Source organism: Grus americana, chromosome 21, assembly GCF_028858705.1.
Source record: "Grus americana isolate bGruAme1 chromosome 21, bGruAme1.mat, whole genome shotgun sequence".
NCBI lineage: Eukaryota > Metazoa > Chordata > Aves > Gruiformes > Gruidae > Grus > Grus americana.
This window is the reverse complement of record NC_072872.1, coordinates 8,874,586-8,901,043: the sequence shown is the minus strand read 5'-3', so window position 1 is coordinate 8,901,043 and position 26,458 is coordinate 8,874,586. Positions and strand designations below refer to the sequence as shown.

At 64.8% G+C, this 26,458-nt stretch overlaps 2 protein-coding genes across 10 annotated transcripts in view; one reads left to right on the top strand and one right to left on the bottom strand.

The window, feature by feature from the left end:
- The window catches only part of CHD5 (chromodomain helicase DNA binding protein 5), a 31,248-nt gene extending 26,406 nt beyond the window's left edge, over positions 1–4,842 (top strand). For all 5 annotated transcript variants that reach the window (XM_054849708.1, XM_054849709.1, XM_054849711.1 and 2 more), the window contains 12 exons: positions 156–315; positions 479–558; positions 636–765; positions 1,345–1,434; positions 1,830–1,967; positions 2,213–2,321; positions 2,501–2,633; positions 3,074–3,269; positions 3,516–3,679; positions 3,766–3,880; positions 4,000–4,050; positions 4,258–4,842. In XM_054849708.1, the coding sequence (XP_054705683.1) occupies positions 156–315; positions 479–558; positions 636–765; positions 1,345–1,434; positions 1,830–1,967; positions 2,213–2,321; positions 2,501–2,633; positions 3,074–3,269; positions 3,516–3,679; positions 3,766–3,880; positions 4,000–4,007 (1,323 nt within the window). In that variant the 3' untranslated portion in view covers positions 4,008–4,050; positions 4,258–4,842. The remainder of the gene's footprint in view (positions 1–155; positions 316–478; positions 559–635; positions 766–1,344; positions 1,435–1,829; positions 1,968–2,212; positions 2,322–2,500; positions 2,634–3,073; positions 3,270–3,515; positions 3,680–3,765; positions 3,881–3,999; positions 4,051–4,257) is intronic.
- A 1,706-nt stretch (positions 4,843–6,548) lies between these two features.
- On the bottom strand, positions 6,549–26,308 carry KCNAB2 (potassium voltage-gated channel subfamily A regulatory beta subunit 2). 5 transcript variants are annotated; one of them, XM_054849983.1, is made up of 16 exons: positions 26,222–26,308; positions 19,965–20,083; positions 19,577–19,618; positions 11,848–11,891; positions 11,456–11,493; positions 11,250–11,329; positions 10,966–11,010; positions 10,773–10,817; positions 10,657–10,700; positions 10,455–10,541; positions 9,189–9,274; positions 8,841–8,961; positions 8,587–8,681; positions 8,282–8,402; positions 8,111–8,199; positions 6,549–7,717 (listed from the first exon to the last, which is right to left on the bottom strand). In XM_054849983.1, the coding sequence occupies exons 2-16, from the start codon at positions 20,039–20,041 to the stop codon at positions 7,628–7,630; spliced, it is 1,104 nt and encodes a 367-aa protein (XP_054705958.1). In that variant the 5' UTR covers positions 20,042–20,083; positions 26,222–26,308; the 3' UTR covers positions 6,549–7,627. The 5 variants fall into 5 exon arrangements, with proteins under 5 accessions (XP_054705958.1, XP_054705957.1, XP_054705956.1 ...); XM_054849982.1 differs by lacking the exon at positions 26,222–26,308 and adding an exon at positions 23,477–23,779; XM_054849985.1 differs by lacking the exon at positions 19,577–19,618 and having other exon boundaries at positions 7,235–7,717.
- Between the last annotated feature and the right edge of the window lie 150 nt (positions 26,309–26,458).

Genomic DNA, 26,458 nt, shown 5'->3' with positions numbered 1-26,458 from the left:
TCGGAGCCGTTGTCAGACGTCCCTGGCAGGGTGGGTGCGGCGATCCTGCCGCTCGGTGACTCTGCGGGTGAAGCAGCCTGAACGCGCCGGCTCTGCAGCACCGGGCTGGGACCGTCTCTGCTGCGTTTGACTTGGTGCTGCGGCCTCTGCCCCAGGTCCAGGAGTTCGAGCACGTCAATGGGAAGTACAGCACCCCGGATCTGATTCTCGAGGGCCCGGAGAGCAAGAAGTCCAGCGAGATTGTGTCGTCAGATCCCAACACCCCCATCCCGGCCAGCCCGGCACACGTGCCCGCAGGACCCGTGGCCCTTGCAGGTAGGGGTGCCTGGGGCTTCCAGGGCACGGTGGCCTTGGGCTGGCTCGGGAAGGGAGGTGGGCCAAGGCTCCAGAAGTCCTTGCAGGCATCCGCCTACCCTGGCAGTGTGCACGGCCCTCTGGGGCCCCGTTCAACAGCTTCCTTGCTTCGCTGTCGCTACAGACAAAATAGAAACACAACTCGGGTTCCCGGAGGAAAAGGACCAAGTGGAGCAGAAGCCCAGGAAGGTGTCTGACGGCCAGGTAGGGCGGCTTCTTTCAGCATCTCCTCCGGGAGACCTTAAGGCTTGGCTGATCTGGTGCGGGCGCTTTACGTTAAGGTGCCTGCGAGTGCCGAGAAAGTGGAAAGCGAAGAGCACCCGGAAAGCTGTGACGGCAAGGAGAAACCGAGGGAAGAGAAGCAAGAGGAGAGCGAAAAGGCTGAGCCTTCTCCTGAGCCCCTGGTGAAAGGTGAGTCTCTGTTGCTCGGATGAACGCCATCCCCGTGCGCGGGCGGCCCTCTCAGCTGGGGCTGGGATGCCGTGGGGCTCTGGCGCCAGCAGTGGCATCGATTTGAGCTGGAGGAGTTCTGCAGCTGAAGTGGTGTGGAGACCAGGGCGGGCACCCTACCACCCGGGATGCGCTGGTGCCCCTGGCTTTCCCTCTGCTGGGAGGCTCCAGCGCTTGCACCTTGCTTGGGTCTTTCTCTTCCCCACATCACGTGGGGAAACCTGAATGTCACAAGGTCCTGTAGCAATTCCTGAAAAAACAACAGTTCCAGGTTGTAAATGATGAGAAGTGCTTGTTGTGTGGGGCATTTTCTGTTCTTAGCAGTATGTTCCTCCAGACATCTCAAGGAAGAGGGAAAACTCAATACATTTTTTTGATAAAATGCAGAAGAATATTGTTAGAAGTTTTTCAAACACCTTGAACTTACAAACAATAGAATCAGTTTACCTTAAAAGGGAGAGTCTATCTGGACAAGTAAGCTGTTCCCCGGAGAGCATTTTGCACATCAAGCTTTTCTCACGGTCCCGTTCCCCTCTGCAGATGAGGGGATTCAAGAGAAAGAGAAGCCTTTGGAGAAGCCGGAGCTGAACAGCAGCCCAGGGAAAGGGGAGGACAAAGAAGTCAAACCAGGTGAGGCGGAGGAGGCTTTGGGGCGAGAAGTGGCGCGAAGGGTCTCCAAAGCCAGGCGGGTGCCTGGCGCAGAGGCGAGGGACCGTGTCGGTGGGGGGACGGCGAGGACGACTGTCAGAGCCTGCAGCAGCTGGTGGTGCTTTCTGGTGATGCTGAGGAGCACGAGCGGGAACAAGACCCCGCTGCGGTGGGCACTGCCTGTGCTTGCCGTGCAAACAGTAGGAATTGCTGGAAGAGGCAGGTGGTCGGCCGGTGCAGAGCAGAGCGCGGGCCGGTGGCTTTTCCAGCAGTGGCTTTGGCAGGGAGTTCCTCTGGCAGCTGGTGGGGCGAGGATGACACCAGTCAGTCTTTACGCGGGGTACAATTAGGCGCAATTTCTTGTGTTTGCCAAGCAGAGGACGCCAAGGCGGAGGAGAAGGAGCAAAGCGAGGCTCAGCAAAACGGTGACAAAGAGGAAGAGGAGGATGGGAAGAAGGATGACAGAAACATGAACTTCCGATTCATGTTCAACATTGCAGACGGCGGCTTTACAGGTAAGAGCAAGAGATGAGGCGTTGGCTGCTCCTGCAGAGCTTCTGCGCAGAAGCTCTGAGCCCAGGCAAGAAACACGAACCGTGTAAAAAGGCTGCAGAGAGAATGGGGCTTCGCCTCGCACCCAGCGTCTCCATTTTGTGCTGTGCCCGTGGCCGCCTGGGAAATGCCATCGCTCACCCCGCCTGACGCGATGTCCCCGGCAGCCCCGCTGCCTGACCGGGCTGTCTCGCTTCTGCTTCTGCAGAGCTGCACACGCTGTGGCAGAACGAGGAAAGGGCTGCCGTCTCCTCCGGCAAGATCTACGACATCTGGCACCGCCGACACGACTACTGGCTGCTGGCAGGAATTGTCACGTACCCTTTGACTCGGTGGGAGCGAGGCGACGAGGCGAGGGAGGCCTGCGCGGGGCGTGGGAGCTGGGGTGACGGTGCGGTGACGAGCCGGGGGGGGGTTTGGCGACGCAGCGCTGCTGCGGGGCGGTGGGCACGCCATCGGCTGGCCGGTTCTTCCCTTGACGCTCCCTCCGCACCAGTCACGGCTATGCCCGCTGGCAGGACATCCAGAACGATCCGCGCTACGTGATCCTGAACGAGCCGTTCAAGTCGGAGATACACAAGGGGAACTACCTCGAGATGAAGAACAAGTTCCTTGCCCGACGGTTCAAGGCGAGTTGCGGGTCCAGGGCTGGGAGCGGAGCAGGGAGCGGTTGTGTGGTTTGTCAGGGGCTCGTGCTTGCCGGAGGAGAGCAGGGACCCAGGGCTCGGTCCCGGGGAGCTCGCAGGCCGTGCGGCGCAGCGCATGGGACGGGGCTGGCTGCGCTGGGCTCCTCTCTGCGAGTGGGCTGGGTGCTCTGCCCGCCCCCGACACGTCCCATGCTGTGGAAATGTTGCCCAAATCCCTTTCTGGGATGCTCGGTGTCTGAATGGGGTAAGAAAAGGGCTAAGCCTGTTCCCTCAGGAGTTTTAGGGAGTGAGGTGAGCAGGGAGCACGGCAGGGCAGCGGCTCTCCGGTGTGAACCCCGTGGGCAGCTGGAGCCTGTGGAGCAGTACTGGTTTACGCTGGAGCGGGGTCTGGTCCTGAGTCCTTCCCCTCCTGTGCCTCCCAGTTGCTGGAGCAGGCCCTGGTGATCGAGGAGCAGCTGCGGAGGGCTGCGTACCTCAACATGACCCAAGACCCCAATCACCCGGCCATGGCATTGAACGCCCGTCTGGCTGAAGTGGAGTGCCTTGCCGAGAGCCACCAGCATCTCTCCAAAGAGTCCCTGGCTGGGAACAAGCCTGCGAACGCCGTCCTGCACAAGGGTGCGTGCCGGCAGAGGGGAGCCTGCCCCAGGGGTCCGGAAGGGTTTGCCACCCTGACCGTGGGGAAATCCAGCTGGGAGGTTGTCCCCGTCTGGCGTTCCCTCGGCCGGGAGCTGCCCGCTCCTCCCCAGCTCGCTTTGCCGGCGAGGGCGGTGGCGGGGGTCTGCAGCGCTCTTTGCCGTCGGCTCGCCAGTCCCCGGGGCTGGGACGTGCCCCCGCCTGAGCGCCGCCTCGCTCTGCCCGCAGTGCTGAACCAGCTCGAGGAGCTGCTGAGCGACATGAAGGCCGACGTGACGCGCCTGCCCTCCATGCTGTCCCGCATCCCGCCCGTGGCCGCCCGGCTGCAGATGTCCGAGCGGAGCATCCTCAGCCGCCTGGCCACCCGCGGGGGGGACCCCGCCGTCCAGCAGGTCAGCGGGGACGGAGCCCCTCGCCGGGGGTGGCGGTGGCACCGGGGCTGCAGGTCAGCGGCTCTTCTCCCTCCTTACCTCCCCAGGGCTCCTTCGGCTCCTCCCAGATCTACAACAACAACTTCGGGCCAAATTTCCGAGGTCCTGGGCCAGGCGGGATTGTCAACTACAGTCAGATGCCTCTGGGACCGTACGTGACCGGTAGGTCGGGGTTTGGAGCGGCCGCTCCTGGGCAGAGAAATTCCGGGGGCGGATTGTGGTGGGCCAGGAGCAACGCCGAGGGACGGCGGGCGAGCAAGGTGTTTCCTCTCCCACCACAGATATTTAGCCGTTCCCATGATTTTCCTCCGCAGCCCCCGTTTCCAGCTGAGGTAAGGCTGCGCTCGCCGCTCTCCGCGTTCCGTTCGCAGGGGCCTCGTGGGAAAACACGTGCAGACGTGCGATGGGGCGGGGGGGCCGTGCGAGGGCTGCGCTCTGTGCTGCCTCCCGAGTGCCGGTGTCGGGATGCGGCCTCTGGCTGAGCAACCGCAGCGCGTGCCGGAGCCCGGCTGACCGGCAGCTCTCCCCTCTCCTTGCAGCAGCCCCCGGGGGCCGCTCCCCAGCCCCCCAGCCGAACGCCACCCTGGCGCTGGAGGAAGGGCGGGGGAAACGCGGCGGCGTTGCCTGCGTGGAAGACGAGCTGCCGCCGGCGCTGCCGGGCTCTCCTGCTCCCGCTTCAAGTGTGCTTCAACCGATGTGACCCCCCCGCCGTCGCCGGAGCGGCTGGGACGGGGCTTTCATTTCCGTGTACATTTTTTGCACTTTCTTATTGAAGACTTGAAGAGTTTGTGTGGGCGAGGGGCTGAGCCGAGGCGGGAGGTAGTCGCGGTGTTTGTGTCTGGTTTTATTGGCACGTGTGGGGTGTGAGGGGAGGCCGGCGGGCACCCTGCTTCCCGGCCGAGCCGGCTCCCGAGTTTCCCTGTGAGATCCATTTCTACATCCTCGTGGTGTTTGAGCAAGTGCATGCCTGCTGCCAGCCCCGCTGCCAGAGCCTGCCCAGCCCCGGCGAGAGCATCGGCGTGCGCCAGTGCTGCCGCGGGGAGCCCCGGCACCATCCCGGCAGCGGGGCCGTGGCAAGGCTGGGGGTCCGGGCGTGCCGGGCTCGGGGCGCGCGGGTGGAGGCGACGCGGGAGGGAGGGAGGGAGGGGACGGCCGGAGCTGGGATGGGGACACCCGCAAGCGTGGTGACACCGACTGCGCCGCGGCGGCGGCCTCTCGCCGGAGGCTGACGGCAGCTGTAAGCGACGCCCCCGCATCCCCTTCGTGCTCCGTGTGTCCCAGTTTCTGTTCTCTGTGTTTTAATAAATCCTTTCGGAAGGACGCAGCGGGAGCCTGGCAGGGTGGGGAGCGAGGGCGGGGGTCCTGCCGCGGGGCGTGGGACCGTCCTGCGCACACGCGTGTGCACGCACGCGCAGGGTCTGTCGGCCGTGGAGCTGCCCCGGCTCTGCCACCCGTGGACCGACACGTACGTGTGGGTGTGTGCACGTGTGCACGTGTGTAGTGTAAGTTTTACTTGGGTGCGCGTGCATTTACATATACGTACATCGGTCTACGTGTGTATGTACGTATACACCTCTACAGGTATGTATAGGTGTGGATCCATATCTATACGTATACATACACGTAGATATACATAGAATTGTGATTTTTAGATCTCTGTGTGTGCATATCTAAGCGTACATAGATATAAATAGGTGTTGGTATATAGGTATCGCTAAAGGTATAGGTGTTCAGGTACAGCTGTATCTATGTGGGTGCGCATATATATACACACACATCTGTATATTTTTATATGCGTGTGTATATGTTTTTGTGATTTTAATACGCGTGTGTTCATATGTGCTTACATACCTATGTAAGTAAATATATAGAGGGGTGTGTATATATACAGGAATAAGTATGGGTAAATAGGCGTATATATGTAGGTATGGATGTATAGATCGATATTTACGTAGGTGTACATACGCATAGATGTATCTCTGTGTATATACACATAAATGTATCTGTAACTTATATATGTATATATACACACATACGTATGTAGATATATCTATATACATATCTGTACCTATATGGATATATAGATCTGTGTGTGTATCTATGCAGACACATATGTATTTGTAGCTTTTATATATTTATACATAAGTGTAGATAGAGATACAGATAAAGGTGTATAGATACAGCTATGCATACAGTATACATGTGTGTATACGCAGATACACACATGTAATTTTATACATATGTATGAGTGTATATATATGTATGCCATCATCGGTGTGGTTCTGTAGAGACAAGGAGGTATATAGATAAAGGTATGTAGGTATAGACAGAGATAATTTGACACATGTAAAGGGGTGGGGGTGTGTGTGTGTGTGTGTGTCTGCACACAGACCCCCCAGGCGTGTACCTAGGGCTTGAACGTGCGGTCTGTGAGAGACCGTGTGTGCGTGTGTATGCACCCCCCCATGGCAGGGACAGGAGTGTGGCTGTATCTGTGTATATAGTAGATAAACGCTCACACGTATACGTATACACGCTGTGCGCAGAGCGACAGTGTTGTACATAAATTTGTACTTTTGATATTTATGTGTGCCTGTATATAGGGCTGTGCGTATATACGTGTGCGTGTGGATACGGATAGATATGTGTATTGGCAGAGATAGGTGTTTCCACACAGAGTACACAGATACCTATCTATCTATATATATCTGTAGTGCTAACTTACAAATATGTATATGTCCATGTATATATATAGGCATATGTTTATATATAGGTTCAGATAAGAGTATGTAGTTATATAGCTATTGATATAGATACATCTGCACATATATCTGTGTATATCTGTAATTTTCATAGATGTGTGCATTTATATACATAGAAATATATATGTAGCTATATCAATATATTTACACGGATAGGTACACAGCTATAGATCTACATATATGGATATATACATATAGCTATACATGTCTGTATACACAAATACACATCCACATTTCTATGGTTGTATACATATTATATATGTAATTTTCATAGATGTGTGCATACGTATCTACATACCTCTGCCTGCCTGCATAGGTGTGGGTATCTGTACACGGGTTGGTGGAGGGATGGAGGGAGGGACAGGGCTTCAGCTCTAGATCCAGCTGTAGATGTATCCGTGTGTGCGTATATACATTTGTAATTGTGTGTGTGCGTATATAGGTGCATCTATACGTAAAGGTAGCTAAAGGAACTTGTGGATGAAGCGTTGTATCTACGCAGCTGCACGTAGCTGTCTGCACACAACGTGTACAGATACAGGGATGGCTATATGTGCGTGTCTGTACGTGCACGCTCACGCGCTCCCCCCACCCCGATCCCTGGGCGGGTGGCTGCCCCCCCTGCCCCCAATCCCTCCCCATCCCCCGGGAGCAGGTACTCCCTCCCGTGGGCCTGCAGCCCCGCGGTGCCGGTGGCAGGTTGGTGACGCCGGCGCGACGCGGGCAGGGCAGAGGCGAGGGGCGGAGCGCAGGCTGGGGAACAGCTTCGTGTTGTCGGCCTCGTGGGCGTACAGCACCCGCCCGCGCCCCCGCGCCCGCCGCCTCCAGCAACGCAGGGGGCGGGAGCGACGCATGCAACGGGTCCCCGTGCCGCGCCGGTGGCGCCTTCGGCTGCGGGCAGGGCGGCCGGGCAGCTCGGAGCTCGCCCTCGTGCGCTCCCCGCCAGCGGCCGTCCCCGTGCTCCAGAGCCACGCCGGGTGGAAGCGGTACGATGGTCCGGGGCAGCGGCGGGCGGGAGCGCTGGCTCTTGGCGCTCGCAGCGTCGGGCTCGCGGTGCAAACCACACTCTCCACTTTGCTCCAACAAAGCGTAAGCAAGCGAACGGGCGGCGAGGGCTGCGCGGTGGGCGGCGCGCTCGGGCGCGCGCTTAGGATCTGTAGTCCTTCTTGCTGTAGGGTTTGTTGCCCAGGATGCTATCGATCTCGTGGACGATGGAAGACGACAGCTTCGGAAGGACCTGCGGGGGACGGGGGTGCCGTTGGGAGTTGGGATCGTGGCACTGGTGCACGCGGGAGGATGCAGCCACCAATGGCACGCAGCCGTGCCGCGCTCACCGCCTCCGCCCCGCCACCTTGATGCTACAAGCCCCAGCTTGCCGGCTGAGTGACCCAGTTACGGGGAGCCTCGGTTGGGCTCCTCCTCTGCCTTCTTAGCCCAGCACAGCCTCATCTCTGCTCAGCTTTGGATCAAGAAAACCCGTAATTTTTGTTTCGGGCCAGGTTCACGACCTCCTTTGCCAACGCAGTGCATTGCAGGACTGCAGCAGCACAGCGTGCACGGGCAGGGTCTGCTCGCTTCCCCGCAGCAATGCCTCCCCCGGCGTGCTGCCGACGAGGCGGGGAGCACTGACCTGTATTGCTCCGATGTTCTCCATCAGCTGGTCGGCATTGGAGGCGCCCAGCAAGACGGAGCTGACACCCTCGTTGCGCAGGCACCAGGCTGGGGTAGGAGGGAGAGCAGAGCCTCAGCGTGGCCCGGCGTCCCCCGTGGCCCCCCCGGCCCCCCCCCCCCAGCCCCTTACCGATGGCGAGTTGGGGCAGGGTGCAGCCCAGGCGCTCGGCGATGGCCTGCAGCTCCTTCAGCTTCGCCTGCTGCCGCCTGCCCTCCTCGCTCAGGATCTTGTCCTTCAGCCACTGGTATCCCTGGGGACGGGAGGGGGCTCGGAGGGGGTGTCACGGTGGGATCGGGGTGTACCGGGACTTTGCGCGGGCAGGGCATCCCCAGGCTCCCTGGGTCGTGACTCCCGGACCTCCTGCTCCCATGGGGACCCCCCAGGCCCTGCTCCCCCCGCTCCCGTCCCGATGCCCCAGCCCCGGCCGGGCTCACCTTCAGCGAGGCACGGGAGTAGGGGGGGATCCCCCCGTCGTACTTCCCCGAGACGATGCCGCAGGCCAGCGGGGACCAGGTCATGGCTCCGACGCCTGGGGCAGAGCACAGCGGGCTGTGACCTGCTGCCCCCCAGCTCCCCCGGGGACCACGGCACAGGGGCTGGCCAGCCCCAGGGACGTGGGGTGAGCCCCGCCGGGCTTTGGGGAGCACTGTGCTTTGGGGGAGCCAGGGCGGGACCCCCGCTGCTGTACCTATCTTGTGGAAGAGCTCAGGGAGCTGCACCTCCACCTTCTCCCGCTGGAACATGTGGTACTCGGCCTGCTCGCAGATCGGTGGGATCAGGTTGAACTGCCGGGCCACCGAGTACGCCTCCTGCCAAAGAGCCAGGACCCTCAGTGCCCCGCCACCGCCCCCCCCCCCCCGATTCCCCCGCCGACCACTCCCCGATCCCCCTGGCCGAGCCCCGAGAGCTGCCGCAAAAAATAATTAAGGCTCAAGCGCATCTGCAAGCGCTTGGCTGCTGACAGCTGCTGTCTAATTAAATCAGCATCACCGGCGGCACTGGGGCTGCTCCGCCACGGCTGCCCCCGGGCCCCTACCATGATCTCCATGGAGCTCCAGCGCGAGGTCCCCCAGTACATGGCCATCCCCTGGTTGATGACGTGGGTCATGGCTCGAACCGTCTCTGCCGGGAGGGAAGGGGAGAGCAGCAGGCGGGGGTTAGCGGGGCGCCGCGCCAGCAGAAGGGGGCTCGCGCCGCACCGACGGCTGGCGAGCATCCCGCTCCCCGAGGCAGAGGTGGGAGGTGGGAGCTGGGTTGTGTCCGGAGGATGCTTTCAGAGGAGCAGGACGGGGACCAAGGGAGCAGCCGCTCGGGGTGGGCCGGGGGCCACGGCTGACCCTGACGTGCCGCTGGCTCTCCCGGCACAGAGAGCAGCCCAAGGCTCCTGGCACCGGCCCCACGGGGTACCAGCACCAGCACTGTGCTTGGCACCGCCGCAGGGGGAGGGACCCGAAGCATCGCCCATGCACCGAGACCCAGGAGAGGGAGGGAACCCCGGACCCTGTGCGAGGGCCGCGGGGGTCTCTGGGGGCAGCCGGCCCTGAGCCATGCGGGCTGGGGCCAAGCAAAGGCGCTCCTGCAGCCAAAGGCGGGCAGCGGGGAGAGCGAGGGGCGCGAGGCTCGTCTGGCCAGCGCTGGCGTGTGCGCCCCGGCGTGCTCACAGCTGCCCTGGCGAGGAGGGACCCTGCCGTGGTGCCCAGCGCGGCTGCAAAGGGTGCCCCGTGGTGAGGAGCCCGGGGGGGCTGGGGACCCTCTTTGCTTTCTTCCCCTTCAACTGCAAGATGGTCCGAAGGGGCAGGGGGTGGTTTCATTGTGCTGCTGCTGCCGCCTGTGCGTTTTACGGCAGGGTTTGCTCGGGGCGGGGGGATAGGGATGGAAATCACAGAGGAGTGGGGGTTCTGCCCCAGAAAATGCCGCTGGGACACAGGCAGCGGCTGGCGGGCAGAGTGCGGGCAGGGAGTACCTTCTACGATGAAAGTCCTGGACTTGGAGGAACTAAATGGGTCCCCTGGTGATAAAAGAGAGATTGAGAGAGAGCGGAGTCGGCTGCTGCTGGCAGAGCGGAGCGAGCGGCTCACTGGGATGGGGGCAACGACCAGCTGCCACCCCACCAACCCACCCCTGCCGCAGCCCCAGGTGCCGGGCTGGGGGCAGCAGAGGCAGAACCGTGGCGTGGGCTGACCGTGGCGGAGGAGGGGGGGGTCTGCTCGGGAAGGGAAAATGCCCTTGAAATGAAAGCCTGGCGCAAACCAACCACGACGGTGATGAAAGGCGGCGGGGAGGAGCGCGGCGCAGCACCCACCTTCCATTGGCGTGTTGGGGTCGGGCCGGTTGGCGAACACCACGTCCACGTACTCCAGCTGCAGCCGCTCCAGTGACGCCTTCAGACCTGCCGCACCGACGGGACCGTCAGGAGTGCTGGGCTCTGTGCCGCCAGCGGGCACGGCAGCCGGGGCCGGCACAGCCTGGTGCCGAGGCCGGCAGCGCCCAGCGAGTAGCCCTACCTTCTATGATGTGCTTTCGGGACAGTCCCCTCTCCGTCTCGGCCCTGGAAAAGGAAAGGTGAGTGAGAGCCTGGCGTGCTCCGGCCGCTCTGCCACGGGGTGGGCGCGCTACCTACTTTCCTCCCCAGAAGATTTTGGTGGTGATCACCAGGCTGGACCGTCTGCAGGGAGAAAGAGAAAGTCACCGTTGACGGCACCTGCAAAGCCCCGTGTGCCCTGCCCGCTCCCTGCCCGCTCCCTGCCAGCTTTCCCCAGCCCATTGGCACCACGGTGACCGGCTCTGCCGCACGGGAGTGAAGTCCGGCTTACCTCCACCCTTTTTTCTTGATGATGTTCCCCAGCACCACTTCGGCCCTACGAGAGAAGGGGGGTCAGCTGCTGCGGCCATGGTGCAGGCAGCCACAGGCAGCCACAGGCAGCGCGGGACCGCACGAGCCATCACCCCCCGCGAGCAAGCCATCGCTGCCCCGTCCTGGCAGCCGCTTTGCAGCCGGCAAACCCGGGAGATTCCCAGCGCCGCTGCAGCTCGGAGGTGCCGGAGGCTGGGGCATGCGGTGAGGCCCCTCGTGCTGCTGCCGAAGCAGGGTACCTACTTGCCGGCGGCGTAGACTTCTGCCGTGTCGAAGAGATTAATGCCGTTGTCGTAGGCTAAAGTCATCAGCTGCTCCGCCATCTGCGAGGGGAGAGCGGGGAGGGTCAGCGAAGGGGGTGAGCTCTGGCATACCACGTGCACCGAGACCAGCGCTGCGGCTTTGCCGGCCCCATCCCCTCCCCGCCTGGCTTGGGGTGCGATCCTTACCTCATCTGTGATCTGCCCCCCGAAAGTCACCCACGTACCTGCAGAGGAGAGAGGGTGCACGCACGGTGAGCACCGACCGCTGCTGCCCCGAGCCCCCGGCCACCCACCCCAGCTCCCCTGGCACAGCCCCGGCACGCGGTGGCCACGGTTGGCCCCGCCACGTGCGGCACGGTGCTCCCAGCGCAGCCCGGTCACTTCCAATCACGTTGGAGGAGAAAAAGAGAAAATAATTTGACAACTTCTGGGCCGCGTCTCAAAACCGCCGCCAGGCCGGAGGGAAACCCTTTCCTTCCCTTGGCAAAGCGTCGCTGGAGCAGGCGAGTGCCGCCCTTGCCGGGGAGCGCTGGCAGCAGCTGTGGGACAGAGGAGCCGCGGCAAACCCCGGCACTTACCCAGGCCCAGGCAGGACACGCGCAGCCCAGACTTCCCGAGGTTCCTGGAAGACAGAGACCTGTTAGGAAAGCCGCCAGAAAGCCCCAAAATGCCGTCTCATGCATCCGCGTGCCACCGAGCGCCCTGTCCGTGTGGGCTGGGAGGTGCGGTGGTGGTCCCTGGTCCCTGTCCCCATCCCCATCTGGGACGATCCCGCAGCGAGGGTCCCCCGTGACTGATTAAAAAGCCGTCCTGGTCCAGGCACGCTGTGGCTCACCAGCGGCACGGCCGGCCCCGGCGCAGTTGATGCCATTTGCTGCTGTAGCCGGCAGGGTAATCGGAGCGGCAGCGGGCAGTGACCCGGCTACAAGGCTCCCTGTGACGAGGCCGGGGTGCCTGGCTCCCCCGACAGCGCCGCGGGCGCAGGGGGATGGGGCAGGAGAAGGGGAGAGGGCACAGCGGCGGTCAGGCCCGGAGGGTCCCACATGCGGCACGAGCTGTGCCCGTTCTCTGCAGCGTGGCACAGGGGAGCGCAAGGCTCGCATGAGGAGAGGGTGCTGGGAAGCCGAGACGGGTCCTGGAGAAACGGAGCACCGCCGAAAATTTGGCCGGCACAAGGAACCAGGGAACAGCTTTTGGGAAGGAGGCCGGGCTGGCAGACGCCTTCACCGCGGTGATGTAGAGCCAGTTTCTCGTTAAAAATGACAAAGGCTTGAGGAACGAACGTTAAAATAAATAAAGTGTAGGTGAGCCGCGGCAGCCCGCCCGCGCGGGTGTCGCGTAGCAACCGGGAGGCACCGTCACCGCCGGCATCGCCGGTATGGGCACGGGGAGCTGGGCAGGGAGCAGCCGTGGTCCGATGGCGGCGGTGAATCGCGAGCTGAGCCGAGTCCTTCCGTGCCGCTGCGTTATTGCCCAACATCTGGAGGCGCGGGCGCTCCTCCCCAACCCTCGTTATTTTTAGAGCGTTTCATGGCGTGGAGAGGCTGTGGCCGTGGGGTGGCCGCCTGACGGAGACGCTGGCAGATATTGGGGGAGGCCAAGTGTTCCCCGGCGCTGCCCCATGGCCTCCCTGTCCCGCCCGTTTGCACGGAGCATCCCCCTGTGCCACCGTCCCCCCCGCAGCTGCTGGCGGGGACCCCCGAGCTGGTCACCCAGCGCCCGGGAGAGGGTGGTCCCCCGATGCTGCTGCTCCGGATCGGGACGTGACCGCGGGGCACAAGCGCCAAGCCCGGGGGGTGCTGCAAGGATTCAGCATTTGAGAGCTGGATGGGGCCACCCCGAACCCCAGCGCCCTGACGAGGGGACTCGGCTGATTTGGACGATGATGGTGGGTGACGGCTGGACTCATCCCAGCACTCTGCCGGCCTGATGCGCTTCGCAGCCCAACGCCGGTCGCATCTGGGCACGCAGCAGCTATCAGCTGGACCGCGGCGTGCACGCTCATCCCCGGGGGGAGCCCCCAGCCCCGCGCCTGGGTGCACGCTCATCCCGGGGGAGGGAGGGAGGGGGAAGCCCCAGCGCTCTGCTCCGGTGCCAGGGATGTGGACCGCATTAACCCTGCGGGTGCTGGCTGGGGGGCACAGCGTGCACACACCGCCCTTCATTTCCAAGCCCCCCATGGGCAGCCGAGGGCCAAATCCTGGCTTACGGCTCCACGCATGCTTCACGGGGGGGCGAGTCTCCGGCAGGGCCGTACTGATGCCATGGCAGCCCGCGGATTAACGCGCACCGCCACTCTCAGACCCTCCCCGCTCGGCAGCCTGCCCGGCTCGGCAGGCGCTGGGGATCCTACTAATCCTACCCCAAATTTTAGGGTCCCTCCCCCCCCATCCCGCTGGCTTTACGCAAGGCTGGATCAAAGCCGCCCTGAGAGGGGACAGGAGCGAACAGCGAGGAAGGCGACGGAGGTGCACGGTCAGCACTTTTAGCACCCAGAAACCTACGGAGCAGGACGCGAGCCAGGGAGTGGGGGAGTGCAGCACAGCCGGCCCCCCAGAGCCCCCCCCACCGCCCGGAGCTCGGTGAGGAACAGAGAAAGCACCGAGCAGGCAGCAGATCTGCCGCCCGAGCAGCGTGCCCGTCTCCTACCGGTATTTCATCCCCGGCTGCTTGACGCTGGACTCGCTGGAGGAGGGAGCGTTCTGCACCGAGAGCTGCCCCAGGCTGCGGGCCACCATGGCCACTGCCCGGAACTTGCCGCGGGTGCCGAGGCTGGGACTGCCGGCATTCTGCCGGTTCAGCCGGTCCTCCGCGCTCCGGCTCTTGATGCTGTGCTCGGAGCACACAAAGGAGACCTGCATGCTGCTCCGGCGGGCAGCCGCGCCAGCTGCCTAAATTTAGCCGGCGCCCCCGGTGAGGCGGGGAGCTCCTCCCGCGCCGCCGCTCTGCCAACGTGACGGCGGGGGGCTGCGAGGCGGCGGGCGTGGGGCCGGCTCCCGGCAGCCCTCCTGCCCTCAATATTTGATGAGCTCAGGAAGCGAGCGAGCGGCGCCCGGGCAGGTGGGGGGGCGGGAAGGGGAGCGCCGCAGCGGGTGCCCCCCGAAGGGACCCCCCCACCGAGCATCCCCCGCGGGCAACGCTTCCCGCCCGGCCCTGGTTCACGGCGCAGCGGGGGTCCCGGGGGCGAAGGGGCCGTTTGTCTCCCTCCGGCCGTGCCGCGGTGGCGCAGCATCCCTCCTCGCAGGCCGGTGCGAGCCCGACGCTCTCCCGGCCGGAGCGTGTGCACATCGCCAGACACAAGACTCCGGGGGCAGAGCCCGGTGGTTTGCCGAAGCTGGACGGGGTGACCCCCTCGGTGTCGCATCCCCCAAATTCCGCCTGGCCCGAGCTAAGCGGATTGAGGTGAAACCCAGCCTGGCATCTCCCGCCGAAGGAGGGATGCCAACCGGCCGTGCTACAGCACCGATTCGGGGCCGGGGCTGCTGCCTGCTGCCCGCTGCCCGCGCCGGCTGTGCCCCCAGGGAAGCAGCAAGGAGCGGGGCAGGGGCTTGGCTCATGGGGGAAATTACGCACGTTCAGCCCCGACCTAATGAGAAATCTTGTAATCTCCTCCGCTTCCCTCTGCCGCAAAGCTCCTTAGCCCGGTAATCCCGCCAGCGCCAGCGCCGGCCCCGGGGTGGGGGGGACCCGGCAGCAATTGGCAGCTCCCCGGAGGAGGAGACACCCCAGAGATTTTGGGGGCAGCGGGCACATGCCCGGAGGAGCATCGTTGGGGGTGCCTGTGCCAGCCTCTCCCCATCAATTAATAACCGCCCCATGAATATTAGATGAGTCTTGCCACCGTGTAAATGTTACCTCTGTTACCGTGAGCGGAGGGGAACCTGACCCGCGGTGCGGCACAGCGCGGCACAGCACGGCACAGCACGGCAGGAGCTGGCACAGCTGCTGCCCCCCCGGGCACTTCACTGCAGTGGGAGGCGAGGGGCACCCCTGGCACCCCTGCACTTTCCTGGGGGGGAACAGCCGCTGTCCCCAGCCCCGGTGCCCCGGCCCAAGGCCCGGCTGGGTTACGGGGGTGCCCCATCGCCCCAGCTGCGACGCTGGGGGACGCGCTGGGAAAAGCAGCCGCGTGCCCTCAGGGGAGCCGTGGCCGACGGCTCCGGCTGCCCGGCGCGTCCTCCCGGCACGGGCGGGTAACGAGGAGGACAAGAGTCGGCTGAAATCCTGAGACGCGCCCGGGTCCCGCATGCAAAATTAATGGAGCACCAGCTCTGCAACAAGCGCTCGATGGACGGACAGAGCGTTTCTGCAGCTCTTCGCTCCAACCGCCCGATCTTTAAAAGCACGGAGCGTGTTTGCGCTTGCAACTTCCCAACAGCAAAAAGGAAAATCAAGTGAGACGCTCAAAGACCATCGAGCAAGCAAGAGGTAACGGCGCTGCCCCGCCGCACGACATCACCTTTTCTGCCGAGGACACCGGCTCCTCCCAACCTCGGCGCAGCACAGGGCAACCGGTGAAATCCTGCAGGCCAGGCTTTTCCCGATGAGGTGTAAACCCACGCTAAGCAGCGTCCCTGCTCCGTCCCCACATCTTGGGCCAGATGCGCTCGGCCCTCGCCGCGTTCGCCACCCTGGCCGGCACCGGCGCTGCCTTACCTGTACTTCATGCCGGTGGCGCGGGCGGTGCTGTCGGCCAGGGAGAGCCCGTGCATCCGCAGGAACTCCTCCAGCGTCTTCGCCCGCGCCGCCGCCCGCACGTCCCGCAGCCGCCGCAGCTCCAGCCCGTCCGCTGGCTGGGGGGCCGGCGGCAGCCCCCACTCGGGGGGGTGCCGGCTAGCCACGCTGCGCAGGCTCTCGCTGTACGTCATGGAGAGCATCCCGCCACCCGAGCGTGGGCTCTGCGGGCCGGCCCCGCCGCCGACCGCTCAGCGATGCTATGGAGAGAGCTGGGAAAGTGCCCTGCCGCAACGCCGGGCTCTGCCGCCGCTCGTGGGAGAGCCGTGCCCGTGCCGCGATGCCGGAGCCCCAGCGGCACCCGCCCTTGCGAGGACCTGCGGCGGGTCTGTGGCACGGGGAGGGGAGAGCAGGAGGGGGGGCTTCAGCGGGGCAAGGGGAGCCGAACAGCAAAGGCAGGGCGAGGGCGGCAGCGCGGCAGGGCCATGGCACAGCCTGTGGCTGGGCGGTGATGGGCAGCGGGGGCTGCGGCGGGTGCCCGCCACGGCCACCCCGAGCTCCGCGAGCTGCTGCAGCCTGGCACGTGCCCCGGCTGTGCCGCCTCCCGGCTCACACCCGCTGGGCTGCCACTGGTTTGCATCCCCACCAGGGCCGCGGTGGGGCCCGGCACCCCACCGGGGAGGGGAAAGTGGTGGCACAAGTGCTGCCGGTGAGAATCCGGCACCGCATGCCGACGGAGGGGTGGGAGAGGCCAGGAGGGTAAAGGTGGCCCGGTGGGGCTCCCCGGGGAGGGTGGGCATCCGCAGAGGGGGTCGTAAGTGCTGGTGGTGGCTGCCGTGCCTGTGGCAGGCTGCCGCAACCCGCGCCGCCAGCCAACGCCTTCCCCGCAGCCACGGCAGCGACCTCCCAGCCGGTGCGTGCTGCTGAAAATAGCCTGCCGCAGAGCGGGCTCCTCACCCACCGGTGGCACCCGCCGCCTCTACGGCTGGGATCTCACCCGTGGCGGCGCCGGCATCGATCTCCCTGCCGCGCTCTGCAGCGTCCCTCGCACTCAGTGTCTGAAAGGAGCGGGGAGCGGGGCCAAAACCACGGCGCTGGTGCCGAAGCGGCCACTGGGAGCTGGGAGCACACCGTGCCGGAGCTGTGCCGGCATCGTGCTGCGGCCAGGCTCCCACCAGTGGTTTCTTCTTTCCCTGCGAAGCTCAAATTTACAGTAGCAGGAGCCAAAAGCAAAGTGCACTTTCCCACTGAGGTGTGACCTCAAGAAAAAAGAAGAAAACCCAGAAGATACGGAACAGCAGCTGGCAAGGGGGGGACAGGACCAAAACCCCGGGGAGCTCCTGCGATACCAGCGCTGCCGGAGACCCTCCCGTGCTCCTCCTGCTCCGCAGCAAGGGCTTGGGAAGGCGGGGAGACACGGAAAGGGACCCCCTCTCCTGCAGCAAAGCCAAACGAACCCTGGCCACAGCCTCCTCTTCCTGCCCTGCCTCAAAGCCCGAGCCGGCACCGCCAGCACCAGCCCTTCTCCATGGCTGCTGGGTTTAATGGACACAGCACCGGGGGCTCCTGCTGGGCGTGGGCGCAGCACCCGGCCCTGGGGGGATCCCCTGGTCCCCGGCAGGACCACCTCGCCCCCGGTGGGATCCCCTTGCTCAAGAGCGGCCAGGAAAATTCCGAGCCGGCTGCACGGCTGCTCTACAGCTTCACCGTGCCGCAACGAAACGGCTGCAACAAGCAGAGCCGGGGGGGGTTTGGTCTGGGCTGCTTTGGGGAGCGGGGTGGGAATCCACCGGCCGCCTCATTCCGACATCTCCCTGATTTTCGGCTGAGCAACGTTACGGGGTGGCAGAGAGAGCGTGGAGGCAGCAGGTTCGTCCACGGGCTGTTCGTTAGCCGAAATCCTGATGCTGCCCGAGGGACAAGAAGCAGCGGGGGCTGCAGAAGCTGCCGAAGCCCAAGCAGCCGTGCCCGAGCGGGAGAGGCTGTTTTGCGGGGAGGGAGCGGGGATGGGACACAGACCATCAGGGCGCGTCAGGGGCACAACAAGCGGGTGACGGTCGGGCGCGCAGGGTAGCTGCTCGGAAAGGCGGCTGTCCGGCCCGGCTTGCCAAGCTGGGAACTTGTTGGCAACCAACAGCCTGCCTAAAACCAAGAAGACCCCAACCCCCAAACGAACCCCCCCGCAAGCCACCACATCCCGAATCACCCCGCACAGCAAACCCTCCCTGCTGCCCGCAGCGGGCTGCACCCCCGGCTGCGCCCATCCCCGCTCGCCGCTCACGCCGCCGGCCCCGACTCACCCGCGCGCCGGGGATGCTGCTCATCAACAGCAACGCTCTGGGCGGCCGGGCTGCCCCGGGGCAGCTATAAGAGACGTGCGGCCGCCGGGTTTTTTTGCATTAGGGCAGCGTTGGCGCTTGGCGTCCAAAGCAATTGGCGGCTGCGGCAGGCCCCCCCAGAGCCCAGCTTTCTCACCGCGCTCCATTAGCCCTATTAGGGGATTTTCTTCCTCGCAAAGGGGAGCTAAATTATTCATGGCCGCTTCGCTAAAAGCCCGGGGATGCGCCGCTGCTTTATCAACGCTGGCATCGCTGCCGCTGCCCGCAGCCGCCCCTCGCCTTGCAGCGACAGGTCCCGTGCCATCGGCACGCGGGGCACTGGGGACAGCCGGGGGCACTGGGGGCCGGTCCCTGCAGCCCTCCTGCGCGCCCCACGGTGCAGGGTCGGAGCTGGGCTGTGGCAGGACCGAAACACGGGGCTGGGTGACAGACACGAGTGGCAGCTGCCTGCAGGCAGCCCACGGGCAAGGTGGCTCCTGCCTGTTGGCCTCGCAGCCTTCTGCGCCAGATGTGCCCAGCGGTTCCGGTGCACGGCTCTGCCTGGCCGGTTCGGCAGCCAAAACCCTCCCGTGCCTTGGGCTCGGCAGTGCCGGCGGCGGCACATCACCGGGACAGGCACGCTCGCAGTGCCGCTGAGCCACCCCGGTGCCGGCCAAACTCTGCTCCCCCCGCCACGCACAGGGACGGAGCGGGGAGGCCACGGCTCCCTTGGGGGGCAGCCCCCCGTCCCCTGCTGCCGGGCTGCTGCGGCCCTGGGAGCACCAAAACGGCTGCTGGCACGGTGTGCGGGAGAAGTGCTGCCTTCATTTCAGACGGTAAAAGGATGGGGGGGGGGGAGCGTTGCCTTCTGTGCCACTTAGTGACGCTTCTCTTAATGGAAGGAGCAGCGGAGCGGCTGGCTGGGTTCCTGGAGCTGCCCTCGGGAAAAGCCAGCGGGCTCTTCCTGGCGCAGCATCGGCGCAGGATGCCCACCCGAGCCGAGGCCCGCAGCCCCGTGGTGGCTGCCCTCCAGCCACGCTCCGGCCACACTCCGCTGCTTGGGGAGCCCGGCAAGGACAGCCCCCCCACCTACCCAGCTGCACACGCGGGGTCCCCGTGTCGCTCTGCCAAACCCATGAGCTGGCAAAGACGCGGCGCCACGCCGGCGATGCTCGCCCCGCATGGAGGGACCCCGGCACAGCTGTGCCAGCAGTGCCCGCGCCAGCAGTGCCCTGGGCATGGGCAGGGGCTACCGGGGCTTCGGCCGCGTCCGCTTGCCGGGGGGGATTTTTGGGGAGGGGACGGTTTGGGTTACCTGTAGAACTGGAGCTGGCGCTTGGGGCTCCCGTACCTCGCGCTTCCGACAGCAAAGGGGAGAAAGAAGAAAGATGCCACAAACCCCGTTAGAAAGGCAGAGCGGGAACGAGCGGCAGAGCCGGCGGCCGTGGGAAGGGTCAGTGGCACCCGTCTGTGCCGCATCACGGGGGGCACTGTGCAGCGGGCACCAGCATGCTCCCCAAAAGTACCCACTCTTCCCATGGCAGGCATCAGCGCCCAAAAATGCTGCTGCCGCTGCCTGTTTTTTCGCAGTCCTGTAAGTTTTTGCACTAAGCGTGCTGGGGTGGTTTTGGCGTACCGTGGCATCCGTCAGGGTGCACCCCTGGGTTTGAAGCCCCCCCCCGGACGCTACTCCGTGCCTTTACCTGTAAATCATCCCTGGGGAGCCCGTCTGCCGCAGCGAGAGTCGCGCCGGGGAGTCAGTGGTGGATTCGGGATACATGGAGCCAGCCTGGGCTCCCCGGAGCCGCTTGCCGCCTCACCCCTGCCACAGGGGAAGAGAAAAAGAGGAAGAAATGGGGTTTTTGGGGCGCGTGCATGACGGTGCTTCCTGTTGCAGGAGCTTGTAAGCCGGATGGGCGTGTGGCACAGGCAGCGCTGCGGGCAGCAGCGGGCAGGGCACGGCAGCTCTGCCGGCCCCAGACCCCAGGGCTCCCACCCAGACCCGCTGCCGATCCCAAGCCCATCCCATGCCCTGTGCCGACGACTCCCCAACTCGGTTGCTCTCCCCAGATTTCTGGGGCTCCCGCGGAGGGCAGAGCGGGGCTGATTGCTGCCCACCTCGCTGCCTGCCCGCTGCCCACCTCGCTGCCCACGGGAGGTGAGCAGGGCATGCCATGGGGCAACCCGGCTGCGGCAGCGAGGCACCGACCCACACCATGGAGGTCTTACGACATATCAGGAAATGGTGAAGAAGCATTAATGGGCTGAAAAATTAAATATTTTGCGGGTGTTTAACACTAAAGCAGCCCCCAGAGGGTCCCTCTGCAAGGGACAAGCCAAGGGAACGAAAACACCTTGGCTCTTCCCGCAGCCCGCACGTAACTGTGTGAGCAGGGAGGCAAGAGCTGCGAGGGAAAGGGGGGCTTGCCCCCAGGCACCCCCACCCTCCCTGTCCCCATCCCCATCCCCATGCCAGGGGGGCACCTGGCATGACTCCTGAGGAAGCCGTGGTCCTGCTCCCGCTCCCCATGCCTCAACACCGCCAGCGGTTTCCAGGATCACAGAAAACCGCAATGCTTGCCTACAAAACTGGGGCTGATTTTTAAATTTAACCCATCCCTCTCTAGGCCTGGGAAATGCCATCTTTACGCCGCTGCTTTTTCCCCCAGATGGGGACTGAAAGATCTCCGGGTGCGTGGCCCGGCACAGCCTGCTCATGTCCTGGCATGTATCCCGCCTGCATCCCGGAACAGCGTGCCTGCATATCGCATCCTGCCTGCATCCCAGCAGGGCATGCCTGCATCCTGCATCTCTCCCGCATCCTGCATCTCTCCCACATCCTGCGTCCCTCCTGCATCCTGGCCCAGCGTGCCTGCATCCCGCATTCCCTCATCCCTCCAGCATCCTGATCCAGCGTGCTCGCAACCCGCATCCCACATCCCTCCAGCATCCTGGCACAGCATGCCTGCATCCCGCATCCCTCCCGCATCCCGCATCCCTCCCGCATCCCGCATCCCCCCAGCATCCTGGCACAGCATGCCTGCATCCCGACGCAGCCCCTGCAGCCCACGCGGCCCAATGGCAGCGGCTGCGGCAGCCGAGCCCGTCCCCGCGGAGCCGCCTGCCCGCCCACCGTGGCCCCTGGCCCCGCTGCGGCCCCCAGTCCCGGTGCAGACCCCCATCTCCCTCCTCCCCCAAGCACCGCAGAAACGCGGCTCCTTTTGGCCACAGCCACGCCGGGGCTTGAGGCTGGGCTCAATAAAGCCAGGTTTATTTTTGAAAGGGCAGGAGGCAGCTGCTCTCCTGTGGCCCCGCACCGTTGCGCTGTGTGTCCCGAGCCCCCCAAAGCCATCGCGACCCCCTCCCGCTTCTCCCAGGGGCTGCTCGCGTGACCTTCACAGCTCCCCACGGCCCTCGCCTGGCAGCGGGCAGCTGCCTGCACCAACACAGGGTCAACAGTGGCCACCGGCCCGGGCACCGTCATGCATGTTTCTGCAAGCTGCTTCATGCCCGCCCAGCATCGCTTAATTAGAGGCAGCATAATGAAGCTGAAGCGAGCTGGGGGGATGCCTGCAGGAGGGACAGCCGGACCCCTGTGCCCCAGTCGCAGTGGGGGCAGCCGTGCGGCTTCCTTGCCTGCACTGCCACAAACCGGGACTCAAACTTATTGCAGGGCTTGGGACTGGCTCTGTGTACGTGTCCCGGGGATCTGTGGTGCGATGAGCTCAGCTCCGTGATGAGCTCAACTCTCCGCAATTTCCAGCAGGATCTGACACCCCTCATCCATTACCTCGTGGTAATGCCGGGGGGGGAGCCGAGCGCGGTGGCTGGCAAGTCTCCGGCAGCATTTCAGGAACTTTGCTGGGAAGTGCTGCTGGATCGCCGGCACACGGGGCAGGGCTCTGCATCCCAAGGAGCCGGAGCATCCCAGCCCCCGGGGCCAACCCACAACTCCGGGTGCTCCAAGTCATAGGTGCTGCCGAAAGCCCGGTCCCCGTCGTGCCGACATTTTGGTGCTTCCCCAAGACCACTCCAGCACCGTGCGCCTGCAACTGCAGGAGTTTCTGCAGGGCGATGCAGGGAAAGGGAAGAAAAGTGTTTTCTTCTGCGGGGTGTGCCTGGGACCAGGGTGCGAGGGGCACCCCAAGAGCTTGTGCTCCCACCTGGCTCCTGCTCCATCCCCATCCCTGGCCAGCACAATGGCGCTGGGGAGAGCCCGGGCGCTGGGATGCGGGGAGGATTTGTGGCTGGGAAGCCCCTGGGAGCAAAAGCTCTGCTGGGCCAGTCCAGGGATGGTCTGCGGACCGCAGCCTCCCAAATACACTGCTGTCACAGCAAGAGGAGGTGAAACTGCCCGGAGAATTAATTGGAATATAAGGGCGAAGCCTCCTCACCCACTGATGAGCCTGAGCCCCCGAGGGTGAGGCACTGGGGCAGGGGGAGCTGTGGGACCCCCACCCCGGGCACCCCAGCATCCTGCCCAGCTGCTCAGGTGAGGGGTGTGGGGGAGACGGCGCTGAGCATCTCCCCACTCCGGCAATCCGTCTTCACATTCCTACCCCTTTTTTACCCAGTTTGCAAACAGCACCCTCAGCAAATGCCCTCCCCCCCCCAACACCCCACGGGAACGGTGACTTTAGCACAATTACTCACGCTGCCCTGCCGTCACCTGCCTGTTTGTGCCCCGCGCTGGGTCCCGTGCACCCCCCACCCGCTCCCGGCCCCCGGCACGCAGCCCCGATGCTGCAGGGATGCGCAGAGCAGCAGTCCTGCCCCTTCCCTCTGCCCGGGGAAGCCTCTGCTGCAGAGCAGCGTTCCCCCCCCGGCTGCCATCGCGGCGCGGGCTGCTTCCGGCCGCAGCTGGTGGGCTCGAGCGCGTTCACCAGCCGGTCATTAAGACACCGACCGAGGCAGGCGTTGGGGGTTTAGCTGTGACACGTGAGGTGGCCTGTGACCGTGCCAAAGCGCAGGCACTCGGCGCTGCTCGGCCCCCCCAGCCAACAGCAGAGCCCAAACCCACACGCGACACGTCAGACGGGGTTATTCCTGCTTTGCCTTCCCGTACGCCAGCACAAAAGCAACGGGGTGCGTCAGGCCACCGAGCACCCGCGGGTCCCCGACGTGCAGCACCGTCAGTGCGTGCCCCTTCCCCATGAGCCGGTGGGCAGGCTCCCCGCTGCGTCGGGGGCACCGGCCACCCCAGCACCACACCTACCTGGCTCTGGTGCTCAAACGGAGATGCACAGTCAGGAGGCAAAAAAAATGAGATAAAACCTCAGCAGAGCTGGAAGCTCTGCAGGTTTCAGGAAGCGGCGCTGGTGCCGGTGCAGAGTGGCTGCGACAGCCGGAGGCAAACACAGTGGATGACGGTTCCTACCCCATTCCCACTCTGTCCCTGGGAAGAGGTGTCTGGCGGAGGAGGGGAGGCTGAGCCCCTGGCACCCCGGGATGCGGCAGCACCCAGGGACGCTGCAGAGCCGTCCCTGCCGCTCTCACATCCTGACTCGGCAGGTTTGGCTCCGCTGGTGGCGTGCAGCCGTGGCGTGCAGCCTGGCTCCCCCATCCCGCCGGTGCCTTAACCGTGTCGGTGCCGCAGCCCGGCACCAGCAGCGTGCGTGGGTGAGCGAGTGGCTGCCACCCGGCGCCGGCCACCCCTGCGCAGCTCAGGCGAGAGGAGGCTCAGCCGGCAGCCGCAGGGAGTCTGGAGCCGAACGTTTCCATCACCGGATGCCTTTAAATCAGGCTGGGTGTTTTTATTAAAGAATAAAATGCGGGTGTCCGCAGGCAACGCTGCGGGGCTGCCTCCCAGCACTGGGGCTTGCCCAGCCACCACGTCCCACTGGGCTGCCACCCGTCCTCCTCCTCCTTGTCCACACACACCAATCACACCTTCTCAGCGGCTTTTGCTTTTTGGCCATCTTGGGCAAAAAGCCCACCCTGGAGCGCGCGGTTCGGGGACACCCCGGTAGCTGGAGCACGCCGGACCCGGGGGCAGCAGGGCACTGTAACCCTGCAGCGATAACAGCATCGATGCGGCTGGCAGCTGGATTTACATGAAAACCAGAGGCCAAGCCAGCAAAAAGGGGTCAGGGTTTCGGAAACGTGCAGCAGCGCTTTTTTAATTTATAAATTAGGAAAACTCGGTGCCTCTCCATCCGCTGAGTCCCGCTCAGCTTCACTACGGCACCCTGCCAGTTTCTCTGCCCTCCTGGCACAGCTCTGTTGGCTACGGGGCCAGCAAGCATGGTGCCCGCTCCGGACCGCGCCGGCACTGACAGGGACCCACTCAGCACCGCCTGGGTGGGTGATCCCAGCAGGATGTCGGCTTTCCACGCTGCAGCAGCTCTGCTAGCAGTGTGGACAGGCAGGGGAGGCCGTAAACCCCATCCCGTTTGGGGAGCGCTCCCCAGCACCAGCACAGTGGCAGCTTTGCTTCCCCAGCAGACGCTGGAAACCACGCACCAAGTCGTTCTGCTCTCGCTCTGCCACGCGCCCGACCCACAGACCAGCACGCTGAGAGCGGGGACACGATGGCCGGCCCTGCTGCCCTCCTCATTAAAATAATAATAATGAATAATAAAAAATAAAAAAAGCAGCTCTGGTGCATCTTCCATTAGCAGCTGCGAGCAGAGGCGTTTCTTGCTAACCAGCTGGAAAATCACTGCATATATGCAGTATGTGTATATATATGCAGTACATAGTGGATACGTATATTGCCCAGCTTGCCTGCTCTGGCACTCACCCACGACGCAGCACCGCAGCTCCCAGCGATGCTTTTGGAAGAAACGTGTGGTTTTTGGAAAGCTGGCTCGATGCCCTACCCACGCAAAGCCGACGGCGACCCGGTCTCGCCTCCCAGGGCGCGGAGCATGGCTCTGCTCTTCGGCCGAGGCTCTCACCGGGGCGAGAGCCCAAAGCGCCCGCGCGAACGGTCCCAGGACGCCCGCGTTAGCCACGACAGCACGGCGACCCAGCCGCTGGCTGAGCGGGCACGGCACCAGCGGGGCTGCTCCATCGCAAGGAAAACGGCCTTGAAAAGCAGAGGCTGGAGAGGGGCTCGTGGGCCAAAGAGTTTCGGGCCCGGCTGAGGGAAGGGCTGGGCTGCAGGACAGGGAGTCCTCGGGAGAGGGGTCTTCCTCTCCAACGACCCTACGTGTCATTTCGGTTAACGATGCCGCTGCCTTCCGTAGAAAATGTGACGGTTTTGTCTCCGCTGTGCGCAAAGCGGCTCCGATTACAAAACCGGGGAAGATGTTTTGGGGAGAAGCCCCCACATTTACGCTCTGCCAGCACGTCGCGTTACCGGGGCTGAAGCACGACGAGACGGGCTGCAGGCCACCGGCGCCCGAGCGGGGATCCAGGGTCACCTCGCCCTGCTGGGGACAAACGGGGCGGGCCGAGCCATCCTCCCCGCCCGGAGCGGGGTTCCCGGCGGGACCGGAGGGACCGGGGCCCTGCGGGATCGGGGCAGGGATCGGCGCCGGGCAAAGCCAGAATCGGAGCCGGTGAGCAAACCCGCGGCTCTGCGGGAGCGGCAGGGCCCGGGCAGCGGGCGGGACGGACCGGGGCCGCGCATCGCACCCGGCGCCCCGAGCGTCTCCCTCCGTCCCCGCGGAGCGCCGCCGAGACCGCGCCTGCGCCGGCCGCCCCCCGATAACGCCCGGCAGCGCTGGGAGGATGCCCGGGGCGCGGCCGACGATCGGAGCCGACCCTCCGCGGGAAGGGGCACCGGCTGCCCCGCGCAGCCTCCCCCGCCGCTCCCGGGCTACCAGCCAGATGTTGCCGGAGCGCCGGCCCGGTGCCGGGGCGTGCGGCGGCCCGGCCTTACCGTGCGTCTGCCCGCGGCCGTGCCCGGCTCCGCCATCCCCACGGCCGCCCCCAGCACCACCCCCGCCGTGCCGTGCCGTGCCGTGCCGTGCCACCCCCGCCGTGCCCGCCGCCATCCCCGCGCCCCCCGCACCTGCCCGCCGTCCGCCGCTCCCCACCGCTCCGCCGCGGCGCCCTCGTGGGGGGCAGGCCAGGCCCCGCCCCGCCCCGCCCCGCCCGCCGCCGATTGGCCGCGCCGCCCGCCTCTCCCGCCGCATGCAAATGACGGGAGCCCCCCGCGCCGTCCCCATTGGCTGCAGCGCGGGTCGGGCCCAGCGGCGAGGCCCCGCCCCTCGCGGTGCGGCACCATCGCCCTAGTAACCCGATGCTG